This window comes from Rhincodon typus, chromosome 14 (assembly GCF_021869965.1).
Source record: "Rhincodon typus isolate 14 chromosome 14, sRhiTyp1.1, whole genome shotgun sequence".
Classification (NCBI taxonomy): domain Eukaryota; kingdom Metazoa; phylum Chordata; class Chondrichthyes; order Orectolobiformes; family Rhincodontidae; genus Rhincodon; species Rhincodon typus.
This window is the reverse complement of record NC_063345.1, coordinates 37,263,739-37,285,723: the sequence shown is the minus strand read 5'-3', so window position 1 is coordinate 37,285,723 and position 21,985 is coordinate 37,263,739. Positions and strand designations below refer to the sequence as shown.

Genomic DNA, 21,985 nt, shown 5'->3' with positions numbered 1-21,985 from the left:
GATGGGATTGTTATTTTTGTTTTATGTCTCTAAATTTTTCAAGTTGTGTTTTATATAAATGGCCTTGCTTATTCTATTTTATATTATTTCCTTTTGGGCAATAAACTTCTATTTTATTGTTAAAACCAAATCTGCAGCATTACATACCTACTTTTCAGTAGAAGACCATCTTATTAAATAAAAACAACAAAATATGATCTACCAAGCCAGATTTAATTCTGGGATCTGACTTGTCCAGTAGTAACATCAGCTGAGACCTTATCATTAACAGCGTAACCTTTTATTCCCTCCGCTCTCATGTTTTTTGAGCTTGCCCTTAAATACAGACATTAGCTGCTTCAACTACCCCGTGCAGTAGGAAATTCTCATGACTGATCTTGAGGAATAATTTTCTTTTAAATTACCTACACTGTATCCCCAATGCATAAACACCCAACTTAAGAACGCTTGGACTTATAATCGCGATCCCAGGACTGTAATTTTAAAGACCTGACATATGAACATTTCCTTTAATTATGAACAGCTGCTTTACATTGTCCTGCATCATGTACCGAGTTGCATACAAATTGACTTGTGAATGGACTCCAGAACAAAACTCATTCATAACTCAGGGACTGCCTGTATTTGATTTCTCAGAATCAAAGAATCCCTACAGTGCAGAAAGAGACCATTCGAGTTTTCACCAAGCCTCTGAAAAGCATCCCATCCAGACCCCTCAACACCTGTAACCCTGCATTTACCATGGCTAATCCACCTGTCCTGCACACTCTTCAACACTACAGGGCAACTCACATAGCCAAGCCATCCACCATGTACATCTCTGGAGTATGCCTGGAAACCAGAGAACCTGACAGAAATCCACACAGTTGTCTAAGGGTTGAATCGAACCCAGGTCCCTGGTACTATGACGCAGCGTGCAGTGATCACAATACAATTGAAATCCATACTTGTCTCATTTTCTCCTACTAAAGTGTATTGCTACAGGTACCCAAGCATGATATTTGGCAATGCTGTGAAACTAAACTTTCAGTACTGTATGGAATAATCCCTTTTTGATACAGGCAAGGACTGAAAACACATTTAAACCCGTAAGTGAGCCACATACAGTTAAATAATATTAAACCTTCACTCAGGAAACAAATATAAAAAGGTAGAGATTCCTCATGCACACAAAACCAATTCCTTCTACACATGACCCAGAGTCTCTAGGTTCTAGATCAGGTAACAGCCTTGATCCTTATTAGGACACAAAAAATGCAAGAACTGTGTAGGTAGACATCCTTGACATGAGGCAACATTAATTTGAAAATGCTGCCACTAAAAGAATGACTGGAGATATTAAAATAATATATTTTTGGCAGAGGCTGATTAAGACTTGGAATACCTTACCATCCATGATAACTTTTAAAAGGAAAACAGAAACTTGAATTTTAAAACAGATATTGGCAGTCGGGAGAATGGAATTAAATGGAGATCTCTTTCCAAGAGCTACAGCTTGTACAAAATCTCTATGCTATAAAATTCTAAAAGATTATTAAATACTAATATTCTGCCATAATTTCACCACTAGATGTCCTCTCATACCGCATGCAGTGTTTTATTGGGGCACTTCTCCCTGGTTTGCTTAATCATCTTTTGCCTGGAATTCTCTCAGAAGAGTTATGATTGATTTTGACAGTCATTTCAACTGAAGTACTATGGAAACATCAACAACTTTCCCCTGAATTTTATGGATTTATAGCAGCAAGGCAAGAACAGCTCCAAGGAAATTCTTGATTTTGATTTAAATTCAGATTGAACCCATCCATAGTTGATGAATAGAGAATTTATGCTTCTGTCTCAGATTCATATTATTCTAATCATTCATCATGAATAATAAAAAATAAATCAACCCCCTCTTTATGCATTGTCAGGTTCATACTTGGTGTTAGCAGAGCTTTCAAACTAAAGGACTTAGTAGGTACCTGAAATCAGTGGATTTTTGTACACTGTATATTATTATTTACTAGCATCGTAGTGTATCATTAAACACCAATAAAATGCCATGATAGTTTGCATAATGGACACTTTTGCAGAATAGGATTTCTGGGAGAATATCATTATTTCTAGGAATCCCCTGTGATTGCCTGTAATATTTTGAAGAGAACTGTAAAGATCACATCTTTTAATTTCATTTCGGATTCTAAACCAAAATGGGAAAAGGACTACTTTAAACCAAGGACTGCAGGAGTTTCTGTACTTTTAAAAACAAGCCACTGAGTTATATTTACACCACTGATTTGTTTAAGCAATAGAAAATGTGTGTTATCACAGAAAGCTTCATCCTGAATCATCAACAGAACACCTCTCTGATTGGTTCCTGAACAGCTTCTGTGTGAACAGTGCAGAGACAGAAGATCTTCAGATTGCAAGAGACGGCATCTTTTTTCTCTCTGCAGTGAAGTAAACAAAAAGCAAAGGCTGCTGTTCTTTCCCACCATTTGCCATAAGCTGTTGCCCCTATTCAGTGACTGAAAAACTGAACACAATGTGTCAAACTCCTCCTCCCCATGTCTTTAGCAAAGAATCAAAAAGCCTTGGCTATGGAGATCAGAAGGCTTTGGATGAAGCAAAAGAGATATCTCATTGAAGCCTATGGACATTGCTATTGAATGGTGTTTCTCCAATTTTTTTTTCCTTCACCCTTAACATCCATATTTATTTGTTTGTGTGCATGTGTGTGTATAGGTTTAAGAAAGGGTTACAGTTTCAGCTAATCAAGTTATATGTTAATAATTCATGTTTGTGTTTCCTTGTGGTTGGAATTGATTTATTTGTAATAAATAGTAGCTCATATTAAGTACAGAAACCTGATCACTGCTTTTTTTTTGTTAACACGAATCCATAAGACATGTAACTTGGGCACTTTCAGTAATATAATCAAACCTTTAACTTTTGTGGCAACCCTGGGAGTAGTGAAGCTTGAGTATCAATGTACTTTCCCCAAGTGAATTGTGTCAGAACTCACAACGGTTTGTCACTATTTTGAATCCAAAAGTAGATGTTTCATGGATAAGATGATATTTTTGAAGTACTTACGTGGTACACAGGAACCGAATTTGTTTGGAAACTCTGAAATCAAATCGTCATTAATTCTGTCCTTCATTGGCCCCAGAATTATTATTGGCCGAGCATAGTGAACTGAAATTTAAAAACATCAATTAAAAGAGAATTAACTATTACATAGAACCAAACATATTAAATAGCCTAAGTAGCACCCCTCCCACTATCCCTCAACTGTTTACAGACTGTCAACATACTGTTTACTATCTACAAAAATGCACTGCAGCAACTGAACAAGACTTCTCCAGCAGCACCCTATAAACCTGTGACGTCCATCACAGGTATTGCACACGTGCGTGGGAAGACCGGATCAACAGCTGTGCTAGTTTCAATTGTTTTAGGACTGTTTCAGTGCTCCTATCCCACTACATGTAACGGAAAAGACAAAAGAACAAGGTAACAAATTGGACCAGAGATGGATTGTCTAATTATTCTAAGAACCAATATATAATGGCAGACTAGTTCTCATTGATTACAGAGGTGCTATCTGCTTCAAACAGACCTGACGTTATAGAGTTAGGACTGCAGAAGTACAGAGAGCTCTCATCACTTTTGCTTCCAGGCTTTTACAGAGGATTCCTTACAGAAAATTAATACAAAGGATGTATGTTGCTCGCAAGAGCAATATTTATCCCTGAACCACTGCAGTTCCTGATGTGAAAGTACCATCGTGCTGTTACAAAGTGAATTACAATTGAAATCAGTGGGCAAAAGAAATGGTGACGTGACTAAGTTAAGAATAGTGAGTTGCATAAAAGCGAAAGTGTGTAGATGCTGGAGTTCGAACTGGAGTTAGCAGATGGTGTCTCATGCACTTGCCATAGAATAGCACTCAAGTTACCATAAAAATATTAGGTTTAGATCTAGATTTAATAGAATGACACAGCACAGAAAAATCTCATTTGGTCTCTTGTATAGCAAGCCCACTAATTCTATGTGATAGGGTAAGGGTTTCTGGTTACAACATATTAGCACAGTATCTTCCTGCACATTGCTAACTGAATATTTCCAAACACAATATTATAACTTCCTACAAAAAAGCATCCATCTGAAAATGTCTACTTACTCTCCAGGCGAGTAACTGCTTCATAAGATAGAACAGTATCATCCTGACCCTCTATGAAGAAAAAAAATAGAAAAACATTATGATCAGCTGAAATCCTCCTCACCATTTAAACTTCACTCACCCCATACCATCCTCTTGCTCCTGCATTTCCATCTGCCCTTCATCTATCTGTACAGTCTGCCAGCACTTGCTTAAATCTAATCCACTAGGAATTCAATTTGAGACACAAGTAGAATACAAAAGGGAATTATAAGTCAGTCAGTGTTGGTGATAACTCATCATTTATATTAAGGTATCCACCTTACTGGTAAGTCTGGTGTGTATCCTGTGTTATAGCAGGCTAGGGCTGGAGCAAATAAAAAGCAACAATGAACTGCATCTTTGTGAATTCCCCGACCAGAACGTTGACCCAAGCACAGAATATGTGGGGGTGAGCAGTCCAGACTGTCCTGCTCACTATTAGATAAATGCAGCTTAAATGGTACATGTCAACTGTTTGATTCGTTTTAAAGAGACTGAAGCTGAAGGCTCCAACTCTATCCTATGTGGTGACAGCTAATGAAGCTTGGGTTGCAAGCGCTTCTTTAGTCCTGATTAGGGCTGAGGTCCTGATTGACTATCCAACCAAAAAGCAATTGAATATGTTGATGGCCTCATGATAAGGCTATGCAGGTTGTCAGTGTTCCCAACCGTTTGTCCCACCTGAGGACAGGACCTGTGGAGACAAATGACCTGCAAAAGGGAGAAGAAAAATAAATGAAGGAACCCGAAGGGGTTACTTACTGGAGCTGCTTTCACTGTCACTGGTGTTGGACGTCATACACTCTGCAAAAAAAGCAAGGTGCCAGAGTTTCAGATTATAAAAGGAGCATACAACAGATGGGCACTGTCCTTTGTTACGTGTTTCTGATTACAATGTACTGGCACAGTAACTTCCTGAACATTACTAACACTGAATATTTTCATGTATGTTTGGAAAAATGTGCTGATCAAAAATCTTAGACTGATTCTTATTTGATTTTTGTTTACTACAAAACAATTTGTTGTTCCCTGTGGGATGTGATTCTGCTGCTAATAATAGGTCTGAATATATAAAGTTCCTGAGCATTCACAGCCATTATCCTTTATTGCTATGGTGAGGATGATCTCATAGGCTGGTATTCAATTGCAGAATGCTTAGTTTGTTCTGTGTTGCATCACAATGATGAAATGTACTTCCCTCCCGCACATCATTTTCCAATGCTGTACAAGATCTTAGCAAGTGCAGCAGTGACTATTTTTTATAGGATATAAAAGTTGGCTTTCAACCACCTGTGTGCTGCCTGACTCATCCAGCACCTTCATCAGATGGGTCCGTCCATTCTGCCAGAAAAAAGCCCTGGTAGAAGTGAGATCAAGAAACCAAGGACTGACTCTTAAGAGGTGTGGCAATAATAGTCAGATTGCCACTGCTCCTTTTCACTTAGCCTGCTCCACAGCTCCATGATTTGAGTTTCTTCAGAAACGCAAAGTGTTCCTATTCAGGAAGCCTTCTACCACAGCGCAGGATCAACGCTAGAGGCCCAATACACCTGCTCTTTACAGCAGTAACTTACATATTCCAATATTTAACAGCCCAAAGCCTCTTTGGCAAGGAGAAAGGGTAAGTGTGTAATATAAATGGATGAGAGAGTAGGGTGGCTGCTGGGTGGGTGAGGAGGAGTTCAGGTGGGTGACAGGTTCAATGACAAATAGGCAAGGCGGTAGGATGGGCAAGTAAGTGAAGGGATACAGGTAGCAGCTAAGTGGGTGAGGACAGGATGGGTCAGGAATTGCAGGTCAGGGTGATATGGAGCAATTCAATTGAATACCCAGAGAAGGGGTCAGAGTGAGTGATTTGAGAGGTCAGATTAAGAGTTAGAATAGGTTTAAACTCCTCTAAATTTTTAGAAATAACTATCAAGGTTAGTCTCCAACGCAGAGTTGGGGACTCCATCACAGGGCTCCAAGTGCTGGGCAATTGCCCACCAGAAGTTTAAATTTCCCAAGCGATTACTGCATCAGGATTTCTAACAGATCCATAATGTACCTTTCAGGGTATGTCTGCTTCCTAGCTATCTGGACATGAGAAGATCTAGGTCTGAGAAAGGATCCAAACTGAGGATTTACTAAATGTTCATACATCATGAGTGAGTTATTAGCTAGTTATATGCAGTGAGCAAGTAATATAATACATCATAGCAGCACAGGTCAGGGATGGAGTTAAAATGTGGCAAAGCAAGAGACTTAAGCAGTAGTCTTTACATGGGAAACTGATATCAGAAGGTACTACTAAAAATACCACTAAAACTGTTGATCCATGAACCTTCCCACCTTGGAGTATGGGAACAAAAAGCAACGATTTGATTGAAACAGATTAAACAGGTAATTATAACCCCAACTATTTACATCCTAGTTGATAGCACTGATACCCTGAGCTGCAGCATCCAATGGGGCACTTTGCAATGTACTTTATGATAGGCTGGGACTAATCATTTGCAAAAGCTATAAACAAAACAAACTAAAATCATCCCTTTTCAATTCTCTTTTTATAAACCATATGCATTATAAACACATAAAATCTCTCAACTTAGACACAAATCCTTCAAATGGTGCACAAAATTATAAGGTATGAGTTATGTGATTTATATTGCATTAATGACTAAGTGTTGGTTAAGAACTTGTTGTACAATTAAACTGATAAATTATTAACTTGTGACTTAATTTAATTTGCAACACAGTCGTCATTTTCGAAATTATAGGAGAGAGGCAGTCCTTAGTAATCAGTGTAAAAATGGACTTGAAGCACTGGCAATGCTAATGAAGTTACTCGGGATTACAGAAGTGAAGAAAGATCAGATGTTCAAAAGGTAGTTGTTTGTGATTTCTACATTCACAAATGTTGGTCTCTCACTTACTCAGGTTCTTCATCCCGTAATAGTCATCACTTAATCCAGGGAACTCCTGGATCCAATCACCGGACAGCAAAAATTTAGAAGTAACACAGAAACAAAAAGAGATATAGAAACAGAGGAGAGGAGTGAATTAGCACCTGGACTCCTGCACAGTGATAGAGCAGAATAGAAGTTGCTACTGGGGCCACTGCAGTTACTGAGGATTTCATTGATTTTAACTGTTCCATGACATTGAGACCAGGGAATATTCATGCAGAATTGTTAGTCTGTTAAATTGTAATTGTTTTAAATATATTCAGTGTTAACTCAGATTGAGCAGACATGATATTACATGAATTTTGGGAATGCTATTGAAATAATTACAACGTGTTAATTCTGCAACATAGACACCAATATCAGATCTCACTCTGCTCACTGTCTTACATCAAAATTATACCTCAGTCTGGACCTGCTGAAGCCCCATTTGATACAGTCCATGGAAAAGTATTTGGAACATTGGAACCATTGTACTGACATGTTAGTGTTTGCACCACACTGAGTTAGTGTTTACAGAATGTTGTTCCCTCTGATCAGACTTCATGTAAGCCTACAGTTACTTACGGCCATGATCACCTGTGTGCTCCTGCACAATATTCTCCTTGCTCCTGTAGAAGGTAAACTTTCGAGACAAGATGCTCTTTTTACGCTTGGCTCTGGATGACTGTGAAGGAGAAGAGGATGGATGGAGGACATAGGAGGATGAATGGATGTTTCAGTCATGCAAAACACATTGTAAATGTGGATCAGCACTGACATGGTGAGCAAAATCAGGTAAACAAGGCTTTTCTTAACTGCATTTCATGGCATCTCCTCTAAATAACCAAAATCTTTCATGTGACACAACCAGCCAGCCAAGTGTATTAAACCAAAATTCCCCATTACCTGCTGACATTCTAGGCTTTCCAACAGCACTAATTCAGTACTTAACTCCTAATCCAATAAATTCTGTATTTCATGTTGAAGATATGGATTGTAATGAAACTATATGCTGATGTGCCTATTTACTGCCTAGAGATTTGTACCTATCAGCAGTTCAAGTACTGTAGTGAATCCTGATAATAACTTAGATGCTTGTGTCTAGAAGCAGAATTTATGGATAATTAATGCATTCATGCTGGTTACAGATGGCCTTATCAACTGGTAGCACATGCCAGAACTTCTAACACACACTTGACTAGGATTTTTCAATTATTGTCAGAATTTTACCAGTGTGCCATTAAAAATTGTTATCTATGTCTAAATGTGCTTATTGGTAGGCAAGACTTCTTGCCACTAGTCCAGAATTAAAGTTACCCTAAGAACATCGTCTCTGTAGTAATATAACAATGTTCATATGGATCTGGAGAAATGACACATAAATCACAATATTGGGGACTAGATATTCACCTGAATGCTGTTTCCAAAATATAAATATTCACATCCTATAGCAGAAGGGCAGAGGTTGAGTTCTTTACTAAAATGTTGAAATTGATTGCAATAATCCTAACCCTTATATTGACTGTGCGAAGATCCCCAACTGGGACAGGACTAACTCAGCCAAGACCCACCCATCCCCAGCAGTATTAGTTAATAGAAGCTGTTATTTGAGGGTGCCATGTATTGACTGATACATTTTCGCCTTGGATTTTACAGTCATTGCATCACCACGTTTACGACTTGTAAAGGGAAATGTTTGAAATGATAACATTATAGGAAAAAATAAATAACAAATAACAAATGAAACTATCCTAGACTAACCACACACACTCCAGCCTTTGAGGCAGCATTGTATTAGACTGATATCGCTGAACACATTTAACTGAAGCACTGTGAAGGTCAATTTCAGTCTTTGCGTTTCTGTTTAGTTTGAATCATACTCTTCAATTTACATTAAAGCCATAACAGAAAATGTGGTCTCAGAAGACAGAGGACATCATTCAATCTTTTTCTTCTCCCCATTGGTTGAAATTAAAGGCTGTAATAGCAGGTATTGTTTGAACGTAGGAGGCAGGAAACATCCAGAAAGGAAATCCAATGCACACCCCAAGTAGTAATATTAACAATAAACTTGCAAGCCTAAAAGAGCACACCACTGACATCTCAGTAGTTTTACCCCACCCCAGTGATGATACTGCCAGGAAGTACACCTCTCCAACTAATACAAACCAAAGTAATCCATTCCCATATTACATGGGAAATTAATTCCTCGAGATAGCACTAATATGATCTAAGAAGTACACTCTCAACCTGCCCTTGCCAAAACTGGCCAGACAGTATTAACATCCCTAAAGAATCTGTGGTAACATCTGAGAAGAGTGTACAACTCCCCCGCACCACCTCAACAATACTAATATTACCTGCAGCAACAATCATAGTGTAAATGCCTCTATTATACTGATACCCTTAGCTGTATATGCCACAATATCAACAACACATGAAGTGCCAAACCACTCCCCAAACCTCCTTTTACAGCCTTATCCTAATCGATTTCTGTAACCAACTCCAGTCTGCGAATTTCACCCCTCCCCAACTCCAAGACCTAATAGGATCTATTATCCCTTGTCATGGTTAGCTAGTCTGTAAAGAAACAAAGATTTTACATTTTAAATTGAAAAAAAACAATAATTTAAAGATAAAGAAAATTGAAAATAATAGATATTAAGTGGTGGAATCCGGTACCAGACAGATGGGCATGTGAGGCAGCAATACTATTTACCATTGGGAATGTAGATCTGTGATTCTGACATTTTAAAGGAACTTTCTTATTAGCAATAAATATTCTATTAGACTGCAGCACCCCTACTATTTTCTCACCAACTTACATTTATGAATCACCTCTAAATGTAAAAAACATTTCCAGACCATTTCACAAGCTTCATCAGTAAATATGGATGCCAAATAAAAAAAAGGATGGTAAGCAAAGATGATCCAAAAAAACTTGGTCAGATATGGATTTTCAGAAAAGGAGATGCCCAGGCATTCAGATACATATTACTAAAACAGCCCCCACTGGTGCAGCAGAGGGAGGATGCATAAATGGCTAGAATTGAGAGAATGGAACTGGTTGCAGGGACTTGTAATTCTGGTATTGAAAGGAGTTACAAGACAGATTGAATAAAAACCAAAAAAAAGCACAGATATATGACTGTAAATGCACGGTTTTGGAGCCAAGATCCAGTGCAACTCTCACTGAATGTAGTGACGACAACTTCCTGGATGTAAATCCAACCCATTCTTTTTGACAAAGGTCACAATAACCTGAGTTGCAAAACCACACATGCAAACTCAGAATTAATGCAGCTACTATCACTCTGTTAGCAGCTTTGCACATAAGCACCAAACAAACCAAAGAACTGCAGATGCTGGAAATCAGAACCAAAACACATAAGCACTCTTTTAGCAGCCTGATAAGTACACAGTTATTCATCTGAGCCTCAAAAATAAGAATAAAAACATTGCATAGGACTGATTTTGTGATCTGTGCATATGAGAACTGAGGAACTTTTTTTTCCCAATACAGTGGGCAGAATTTCTCTTCCCTGGTGGTGTAGAGAAAAGTATTGGTGAGAAATAATGGGCAAGTTGGCCCTGACGAGATACTTATCCCTTTCTTGCCACCTTTCTAATAAATTTCTGGACTAGAAAGTCCATAGTCAACCTTGCCGACTCACCACCCATCAAGGCACTAAAGTGGTTAATTAATGGCCGCTTAAAGGCCGCAACTCACCATCTTCCCAACTACCTGGTTTCACAGTAGGCAAACAAGTTTGCTTGTTTCCTGACTGGGAAACCAAGTTGTCAATGGGGCCTCCAATTATCCAAATCTGAACCTGCCAGCCTCTGATAACGTGGATATTGAAGGAGGCAAGGGAAGAGATTGCTAGGGCCTTAACAGAGATCTCTGTACCCTCTTCAGCCACAGGTGAGGTCCCAGAAGACTGGAGAATAGCTAGCACTCTTCCTTTGTTTAAAACGGGCAACAGGGATAGTCCAGGAAATCATAAACAAGTGATATTTACATCTGTGGTAAAGAAATTACTGGCAAGGCTCTTAGGGATAAGATTTTTCTCACATTTGGAAAAGAATGAACTTATGAGGGATAGTTAACGTGGTTATATGCAGGGGAGGTCTTGGTTCACAAAGTTGATTAGTTTTTTGAGGAAGTGACAAACTTGATTGATGAGGGTAGGACACGGGATGGTGTCTACATGGACTTTATTAAAGCATTTGACAAGCTCCCTCATGGTAGGCTGATCCAGGAGATTAAGACATGTGGGATCCATTGTGAGTTGGTAACTTGGATACAAAATTGGCCTGGTCATAAGAGATTTAGGGTAGTTATGGGGGGGGTGTTTGTCTGAATGGAGGCCATTAATCTGTGACCAGTGGTGTTGTGCAAGGATTAGTGCTGGTACCTCTGTTGTTGTAATATGTATATAATTGAACTGAAACAGGAAAATTGGTGGTATTGTGGATAATGAGGAATGTTGTCAAATGACACAGCAGGATATAAACAAATTGGAAAAGTTAGGTGGAGCAAAGGCAAGTGGAGTTTAATTCAGACAAGTTTGAGGGTGATGCATTTTGGGAGGTCAAATGCAAGAGGAAAGTATACAGTAAATGGACCTGTAGGAGCATTGATATACAGAGGGATCTTGAAATGCAAGTCCATAGCTCTCTGAAAGTGGTGAAACAAGTTGATAAGGTGGTAAAGAAGGTACACAGCATGCTTGCCTTCATTGGTCAGGGCAGTGATATAAATGTTGGCAAGTCATGTTGCAGCTGTATAAAACTTTAGTTAGGCCCCATTTGGTGTACTGTGTGCAGTTCTGGTTACCTCACTACAGGAAGGATATGGTGGCTTTGGAGAGGATGCAAAAGAGGTTTACCAGGATATTACCTGGAATGAAGTGTATTAGCCATAAGGGGATGTTGAAAAAACCTGGAATGTTTTTTCTAGAGCATCAGAGGCTGAGGGTGCCTGTTGGAGTATATAAAATTATGAGAGGCATAGATAGGATAGACAGTCAGAGTCTTTTTTCCCCAGGGTGGAAATGTCAATTACTGGAGGCATAGGATTAACAGAGGTCAAGAGAAGGTGAGTTTAAAGGAGTTTTTTTTTCACACAAAGGGTGATAGGTGCCTGGAGATGGTAGAAGCAAATACAATAACAATGTTTGACAGGCATTTAGACAGAAAAATGAACAGTAGGGAATAAAGGAATACGGAGCATATGCAAGATGGGATTAGTTTAGAATGGTATCATGGTCAGCACAAATATAGTGGGCCAAAAGACCTGTTCCTGTGCTGTACTGTTCTAGATTGGAATACCAGTGTCGATGTCTCCGATCCGCTAGAAAACTCACCTATTATTACCTATCAGGTCTTAATGTGTTGATCGGAAATAGGGCAACATTTTCTTAGCAGTGGGGTGACAGTTAGTCAATAAGAAAACATTCTGCCCACAACATATTTTTTTGAAAAAAGGAAACTCATGCCCAGAATTTCAAACATGGTGTATGAATGCCAGTTAAAATGTTGGTAACATGCAAAGCATAACAATGTAGAGATGTGTAACCATGTTAGCATACTGCATTAAGTCATAGTGCTTAAGGTTAAAAATATAACTGGCAACTTGCAACAATATGGTCACATACAAAGATACATAGATGGAACTTCCACCTTTTATTAGGGAAGAATTCCTACCTCAGACAACTGTCAGTCAATCTGCCTGGCCAGTTCCAGCAGCAACGGCCAAGTCATTTTTGTATTCGTTCATGGGATGCGAGTTTCACTGCCTAAACCAGCATTATTGTGCATTCCTAGTTTCCCTTGAAAAGGTGGCAGTGAACTGCCTTCTTGAACCACTACCTTTGGCGTCGGTATCCTCACAATGCTCTTAGGGTGGGAGTTCCAGGATTTTAAGCTAGAGACAGTGAAGGAACGGCAATATATTTTGAAGTGAGTAGACTGAAGGGGAACTTGCAGGTGGTGCTGTTCCCGTGTACCTGTTGCCCTTGTCCTTAGTGGTTGCGACTTTGGATGATGCTATCTAAGAAGCCCTGGCAAATTTCTACAGCACATCTTGCAAATGATTCACACAACTGCTACTAACAGTCAGCGGTGGAGGGGGGTACATGTAGTGCAAATCAAGTGGCTGCTTTGATGCTGCCAAGTTTCTCGAGTGTTGTTGGAGCTGCACTAATCTAGGCAATTAGTCAGTGGTCCATCAAACACCTGACTTGTGCCTTGTAGATGGTGAACAGGTTCTACAGTCAGCTGATCAGTTTCTCATTGCAGGATTCCTTGTCTCTGGCCACATTATTTACATGGCTTAATCCAGTTCAGTTTCTGGTCAGTGGTAACCCCTAAAATGTTAACATTGTGGGGATTCAGCGATGGTAACCTTAGGCCACAGACCAGCTATGATCTCACTAAATGGTGGAACTGGTTTGAGGGGCTGAATGGCCGATTCTTGTTCCTATGCTTGATAGACCACCACACCTCAATGTATTCATTTCAAAATGATTATCATCAATTAATTAGGTATACAGAGTACTGGGCTAATGGTAAGATTCTTGGTAGTGTGGATGAGCAGAAAGATCTCGGTGTCCATGTGCATAGATCACTGAAAGTTGCCACCCAGGTTGATAGTGTTGTTAAGAAGGCGTACAGTATGTTAGGTTTTATTGGTAGAGGGACTGAGTTTCGGAGCCATGAGGTCATGTTGCAGCTGTACAAAACTCTGGTGCGGCCGCACTTGGAGTATTGCGTACAGTTCTGGTCACCGCATTATAGGAAGGATGTGGAAACATTGGAAAGGGTGCAGAGGAGATTTACCAGGATGTTGCCTGGTATGGAGGGAAGATCTTATGAGGGAAGGCTGAGGGTCTTGAGGCTGTTTTCGTTAGAGAGAAGAAGGTTAAGAGGTGAATTGATAGAGACATACAAGATGATCAGAGGATTAGATAGGGTGGACAGTGGGAGCCTTTTTCCTCGGATGGTGATGGCTAGCACGAGAGGACATAGCTTTAAATTGAGGGGTGATAGATATAGGACAGATGTCAGAGGTAGGTTCTTTACTCAGAGAGTAGTAAGGGCGTGGAATGCCCTGCCTGCAAAAATAGTAGACTCGCCCACTTTAAGGGCATTTAAATGGTCATTGGATAAACATATGGATGATAATGGAATAGTTTAGGTTAGATGGGCTTCAGATTGGTTTCACAGGTCGGCGCAACATCGAGGGCCGAAGGGCCTGTACTGCGCTGTAATGTTCTATGTTCTATGTTCTAATATTCATTCAGCAAATGTATAAGTAGGAACCAGTTTTTCTTCTACATCGATTTACTCACAATATACTGTTATGAAGATGTGTTATCGGAAATACTAATTTAGAATATCATTGACTGGACATATTACTATATTGTGGACCTTTTGGAAAGAATACTTTGCAAACTAAGGACACTGGCTACAGCAAGGACAAAGTTGCATTTGCAAAGGACACCAGTCGCTGAACTAGCATCATTTTGTCTACAATGCTTTTCAAAGAAGTACTTTCATGATCTAGTTGGCAGTTATAACAGAACTACTGGATTCAGACAGTCAGAAATCTCTTCGCCCGCTCTCTCTCTTTTCTCTGAAAACCCTTCTCATCAAATTTTAAGAGTTGAAAACATATTGCAAAGTCTCATCACCACAAAAAAAAGGGAGGACTTTATGTTTGCAACTGAAAAATCTGAGACAAAATTCTATAACCTACCAACACAGACTTCAGATCAGCCATAATTAATCCCGGAATATGCCCCAGTGCTAGCAACTTGAATGCAAAGTGATTTCAGTTACAGACAAGCATTTGGGACAATCTGTCATTTTTTTCTGATTTTAACTGTTACTCGGCCAATGTATTTTTAAGATAACACTGCAGAGTATTTATTTTTTTCCACAGGCTTGGAGGTTGAGTGTATTGTTTTCAAGAAGGGAAGTTGTAAATATTTGCAGTTTAAATCTTTTGTCAACAATCCTTTATATCATTGCTTAAGCAAATTTTGTTTTCAATAAACTAATTGGTAAATAACTTCACTGGATTGTTTGTGACACTGAGTTAAAACATATATGTAGTTCCCTATTTTAAATGTAAAAATTGTTGAGAACAGGAGAAAAGTGTGGCAGGGAAATCCATGAGTTCACCCCTCTGAATTCCATCAAACTAGTACTTTTCCCTTCTACTAGCCACCTCCAAAACTATGGAATCTCGTTCATTTTTCTTAAATTAACCTGTTCAGACATGTTACAACACGTTTAGGGCCAGTCATGTTTGAACCTGGACCTTCTGGCCTAGAAGTAGGGAAACGACCACTGCGCTGCAAGAGCCCTTGGAACCACTTTTTTCTTTTAAGTTTCCTAATCACCAGTCTAGGTGTATTATGAGATACATGTGACACAGGTGTGACTTGAACCCTAGCCTACTGGTGCAAAGGTAGGGACAAGCCACTGTGTACAAGAACCCTCTAGATACCAGTTCTTAACTGCCTAATTAATATGAGGTACTCTAAATCTCAACTAGAACATGCATCTACACAAACCTAATTATCACAGGATTTGGAACATTAAAAATCTCTTCACAGCCTACCTTACATTTACAATCTCCTCCTGCATAGAGTTCCGTGTGACATTCTCCACTGCCTATTCTCCCCATTGGATGGGCCCCTTTCTCTTATGGAATCTCAAACTCTTTCTCAACCTCCCAATCTTATTACGCTTATTTACATTTTTAAAGGTATTCTCAAAACCAATATTTTTGAAAAAGTTATATTTCACACTATTAGTCAGCCCATGAACAATAAGGTTGATTTCTCCATACTGATTCTCCCTTGTGAAATGCCTAGATTTCATTATATTAATAAGTACTATAACAATGCAGGTTGTCTTATTCACCACCCTGTCAAGCTAGTAGGATTGATGAAAAGGGAACTTTAAAACATCTTAAAAGTTCTTCCCTCTCAGGTTAAAAGAAAAATGTACTGTAACATCAATTAAAGTGTTAGGTAATTAGTTTACTTATAACACAATGCAAGTTACGCTGAGAATGAAAAAGTGCTTCAAGAAGATTAAGAAATGCTAAGTGAATAGGCAAGAATATGGCCAACAGAATATGATGCAAATAAAGTGAGGTTACCCACTTTGATAACAGGAACAGAGGTGCAAAGCATTATTAAATAGGGAGAGATTGGGAAATGTTGATGTCCGTAGTATCATGCATGTCCGTGTTCATATGTCACAAAAAGCAAACATGCACATGCAGCAATTGTGAAAGTAAGTGGTAAGTTGGCCTTTATTGCAAATAGATTAAAGAGGAGTAAAGAGGCCTTGCTTCAACTGTATAAAAGTATGCTGAGACACAACTTAAATATTGTATACAGTTTTGAGTCAGGGATTTGGGTTCCTTACTTAAGGAGGGATATATTTGTCATAGAAGGAGTACAAAAAAAGTAGATCAGACTGATTCTTAGAATTACAGAATGAAGAAACTGGACCTGTATTCTGTAGAGTTCAGAAGAATGAAATGATCTTATTAAAATATACTAATTTCTTGAAGGGTTTCACAGGGTAAATGCAGGAAAGAGTCCTAACACCAACCGCCCCCTCCATATACAGTGCATCCACCCACTCCCCTTTCTTCCCTGTTTAGGACTGTGATGAGGAGGAATTTCTTAGGTCACTGAATGGTGATTCTTTGGAATTCTATACCCAAGAGGGCTGTGGAGACTCATCAATTATGTTCAAAGTAGAAATCAATAGATTTCTAAATATCAAAGACTGAGGTCACTCATCCCTAAAGGTTTTTTTACAATAAGATTGTCAATTAGCCCTTTTCTCATTACACAATACTAGATCTAAAATAGCTTTTCCTGTAGTTGGCTTGTCAACATACTGCTCTAGAAACGCATCCCTACCTAACATATTCCACTCCTCCACAGTTTAGTACTCAGTTAGCTTACCGAGTCTATATGCAGACTGAAGTCACCCATAATAACTATTATGTACTTCTCTTACTAGCTCTACACTATTGCTAATATCTGGTGGCCTATAAATAACTTCAACTGATGTCTGCTGCCCCTTGCAGTTCCTTAGTTCCATGTAAACAAATTCCACATATTCTTCATACAAATGTACTGATTCCATCCTTTATTATCAGCATGACGCCACCTCCTTTTCCTTCTTGTCTGTTCTTCCTAAATGTCAAATATCCTTGAATATTCAGTTCCCAGTCCTGGTGACCATGGGCCTTGTGTCGTACCCATCTATCCGCACTTGTACCTTAGGATCACCTACCTTGGTGTAAATGCTGTGTGCACTCAGATGGACTGCCCTTAACTTTGTCTTTTTGACATCATGAAGCATAGTCAATGCTTGGCTTTGTTTCTCCTAACAACATGGACAATGCAAATTTTGACATTTCAAATTCAGAGAAAAATTCATCACCAATGCCTCTGCAAATCCAATAGAAAGGTAGGGGCTCCAGTATCAGGGGCCTATTTCAGGACAATATCCCCAACTGCAAGACAATAGTTATTGTCATTGTGCTCCTTGTATGGACCATATCATCTATGTTTGACCCAAGATTTCCAAAGCAAGCTCTCTACTCCAAGTTCAGTTAAAGCAAGTGGCTACCAAAAGAGCAATGAAAGTGTTTTGACGATGTCCTCAAAGCCTCCAGGAAAAAAAATGCAGTATTTCCAAAACTCATGGGAATCTCTTGCTCTAGACTGCCCGAACAGGAGAAGAAGCATATGTGAAGAAACCCGCCATCTTGAACATTCCCAAACAAGCATGGGTAAATGAGTGATTGTGTCAGAAAAGAATGTGAGAGAATGAATTTGCATGAAAGAGTGACTATAAGACTATAAATTAAAATAAGCACCATCAAACTGATGCAGTAGATAGACTTCCTGTATCACAAGCAAGAGCAGTTCAATGCTAATAAGCACAGCATCTTTTTTCCAGCTGTAGTTTAAGTTTCAGTAAATACAAATGGATTAATTACTTGTCTGAGTTTAGAGAGTTTCAGGCCTCAGGTTCATTAGGAAATGCACTACCTGCTCAATTTCGTAATTGAGGCATATGGTGCTCTAATGCCCTATTTTTAGTGTGGAAATGTTACAGACTGATGCATGTGTATTGAAACCAATCTGGGGCATTGTCAGTCACATCAGGATAAACCAACAAAGGGATGATATTCTCAAGCATAATTATTGTGCTAAAGCTGAAAACCAAGACTTTTGTATTTTTATTCTGCTGGAACAGAGCACTTCTAGGCTGCTAACCAGACTAGTCAGCTCAATGCCATGCTCAGAGTCACAAAGAGGCATCAACCAGAGAGGGTTGGACTCAGGATCATCCAACTCTAGCTTTCAACTTTAGCGTAATGAAAACAAGGCAATTTAATCAAGAAGTAATTACTTTTTTTTCTACAAGACGTTACTGAGCACATGTATCATGGGAAGTGTAATTTATGTGAAAATAAAAATAACTGTCTGTCTGTGAAAGCTTGCCTTCATATTTCTTCCACCATTCATATGTGAAGAGAGGATAAAAAAGAATTTAAACTCAAGCCTACTTCTGCTCCTGGAATCGAGTAATGTTCATTGTGTCACATTCAGATTCTTTTTACGTATACAAAATTTAAAAAGAATACGTGGAGTCTAAGATTAAATGAGGTCTCTTCTGGCATTCTCATCACAATCAATACCTCTTACAAAATACTGTTATAGTCACTTTTTGACGCTACTGTACTAATCAGAAAAATGGTTATATGGTCAACAGAAGAGTGAATTATCTGGCTCTCAATTTTGCAGGCTGCAAGTAAGGCGAACAGAAATAAGGGTCAATAATCTTGGTATTGTTCTCAAATGTTAGTTTTTTCCAAATAGTTTTTTTCTCCCCCACTTCGAAACTTACCCCTTTCATTTCAATAACTCCAGGCCTGGCATGGAATTTTACGGTTTTTAATCTTGCTCGTTCTTTCTTCTCAACGCTGAGAAATAAAAACACAAAATGAAATGTCAGAAATCAATAATAGAACCTGGCTGGTCATTATCCCTTCAGTCAAGTACCACTTTGTCTACAGTATAGAAAATTACACAGAAAGATATGCAATGCTGAGTGAGTAGGCTTTGTAATATGGGATCTTTGTACCTTTGCCAGTACAGACCAATGATATGTCTGTCTATCATGCCTAATGGAGATTAAATCAAACAAGAAAGCAATATCCCACATTTTAATATGGCTTTCTGCAATTGTACCCCTGTTCAGGCAGCACAACATTATGTTCAGAATTTGCAATTAAGTCCATGGGACATTGCTTTTTCACTGAGTCAGGTTAAGGCCATTATTAATGATATCAGCTGCACTGTCATTTTTTGATTCAAGCTTCATGCTGTAAATTAATTAATCTTGGGAAGAAGACATCATCTGGGATGACTTTACAGTGCAGTTATGAAAGTAGTGCTGCAGTGTTGAAGATGAAACATTAAAGCAAAATGATTTCTGCCTGTTCAGGTGGATATTCGAGATGTCACACTAAAAAAAGAGCATGAACTTTATGTTCTGCAACTAATAACAAATAAAATAAATTAACTAAGCATACAGCCCATTTCTATTCCTGAGACGTAGCTACTGAGAAAATTGCAATCATATTTGTTAACATAACCCATGAAGAGTGCTGATGGCTAGTAATGATCTAGCATAGAAGGAGACTAATTGAATACCTTCCCAACCAGCAAAGAAGTGTAAATATTCATTTTTTAAATAAACTAAGCACCCACACTACAAAACTAGTTGAAAAGAAGTATAAAATGGCAAAAAATAATAAACAGAAAACTGTAGGTTGAAATAAATAAAGAGGAACACAACAATTTAAATCTTAGGCTTCCAATAATGTAATTAGATAAGTGATGTCAGAAAAAACAATCAGAAATATCCTAAAGGTCTTCACCTGCAATTATTTGTAAGACAAGTCCTATATGTTGACAAATATGGTTAATCCTTGGTCAATAGACAGGCCCAGTGACGAAATGTCTAGTTCATTAGATGGTGCTGGTTGCAGAAAATGAGCTCACTGCCTTTCATTTTATGATGTATGAAATCTTCAACATCCACTTGTATAGCAAGTAGTTTCAAGTTTCATTTCCAACATTACAGCACTTCCTTAAGATTTGATGCAATGTCAGCCATGACTATGTCTTCTTCAGCCTAGACAATGTACTTAATTAATTTTTACTGATGCAGATAATAGCATTAACTGAGCTAAGTTGACCCTTGAGGTTTAACTTGCAGACTAATTTTTTTTGATGAGGTGCTTTCTCAAGATTGGTTGAAAGCAGATAAATATTTTAAATTTACACTGCACCAACAATGTTCAAAGACTGAATTTAACTATTTTATCATTAGCAATACAACTGGAATTATGATAACTTAACCGAATGAATGGCAAAAAATACCCAAGTTAGGTAAGCATCTTAAAATCAAGGCCTGTGACTTAGCTATTAACAGGTTGGGACATTGTGCATTCTCAGCATACACAGGTGCCACCAGTTGAGATCCCCTTATTTTAACATGGATAAGTACGTACACAAGTTTATTTGTGTAGCCTACCAATAGCACTGGGGGCATGATTTCCTGGACAGAAGTAATAATTGTACACGTTGACTTGTTAAAGTAACATGATCATGATATAGCAGATATATTAAACGGCCTTTTCACATTTTTTTCACAACAGAAGATTGTAAGCAAACTCCAAACATCTAGTAAATGGATAAATAATCCATAATACCCAAAAGCCTATACACAAAGAACACCACTATGCAGAAACAGAGGTTTAAATGTCAATAATGCTCTTAAGTTGTATGGAGTACATTTTAAAGTTCTCAAGGAATTAAAGACAGAAAATAAGCGCAGCTTTGTTTGATAATTTTCAGAAATCCTTGGTTATAAAACAGCAGTAAAGTACAGGAGGCGAGCAAATATAGTTCCTTTGGAATACAACACTGATGCACAGACTAATGAGTTAGAAGGTTCCAGTTTGATGAATCAATTTGACCATAATCATTCCTTTGCATGTTCATCTTAATGTTGAGTAAACCTGCTTAATGACTTGGAGCAAGTCTTGCACACTGGGAACACAACTCAATGAAGATTGAAGAAATATGTACAAGTAAAAATGTATGCAAAGGACAGATAGCTGGTTTAGATTCCAATTTTACATGTGCAGATTTTGCTGTTGTACCAGTGGATACACGATATTGCAAGCCAGCTCTTATGCAAACCATGTTTAGCTGCAAGAACAACTGACACTACAAGATACAACTCAGTTTGTTCAGCAAATCAGAATTTGTGACATGGCCTCAAATCAGAGGTCGAAAATGGTATTGTATATTGTACGTAGAGTCAGAGGATGCTTTAATTACACAGGAGGATACAGGCTGGATGAAAAGAAGATGGGTATTTCAAGGGTAAAAGATCTGATTAAAAGCTGGTTAGAAAGAGAAGGAAATTAGAGTTAAGAGATCAGATTTGTTGAAAGAAGGCTTTCCATAGGGTTTTGGGTCCTCTTCTTTCCCATATTTCCCATAGATATCCATCATTAGGTCCTTTAAATAACACAATGGAGAGGTCCATCAAAAAAAAATGATGTTCTCTAGCCAATAGGTACTAAAACAAAGGGTCCCATTTCTATCGCCAAAAACCACCAGAACATTTTGTAGAACAGGGGGGCCAAGAATTGCAGGTACCAAATTCTTTGAAATTTGCATCACATATAAACAGGGTGTTTAAAAAGGTAACAAGGTGTAGAGCTGGATGAACACAG

General features: G+C 38.5%; 1 protein-coding gene across 3 annotated transcripts in view; it reads right to left on the bottom strand.

Annotated features, from left to right (window-relative positions):
• dlg3 (discs, large homolog 3 (Drosophila)) overlaps positions 1-21,985 on the bottom strand; it is a 474,567-nt gene that overhangs the window by 11,456 nt on the left and 441,126 nt on the right. For all 3 annotated transcript variants that reach the window (XM_048604865.1, XM_048604866.1, XM_020519066.2), the window contains 5 exons: positions 19,078-19,153; positions 7,702-7,801; positions 4,952-4,993; positions 4,169-4,219; positions 3,079-3,180 (listed from right to left, as the gene is read on the bottom strand). In XM_048604865.1, the coding sequence (XP_048460822.1) occupies positions 3,079-3,180; positions 4,169-4,219; positions 4,952-4,993; positions 7,702-7,801; positions 19,078-19,153 (371 nt within the window). The remainder of the gene's footprint in view (positions 1-3,078; positions 3,181-4,168; positions 4,220-4,951; positions 4,994-7,701; positions 7,802-19,077; positions 19,154-21,985) is intronic.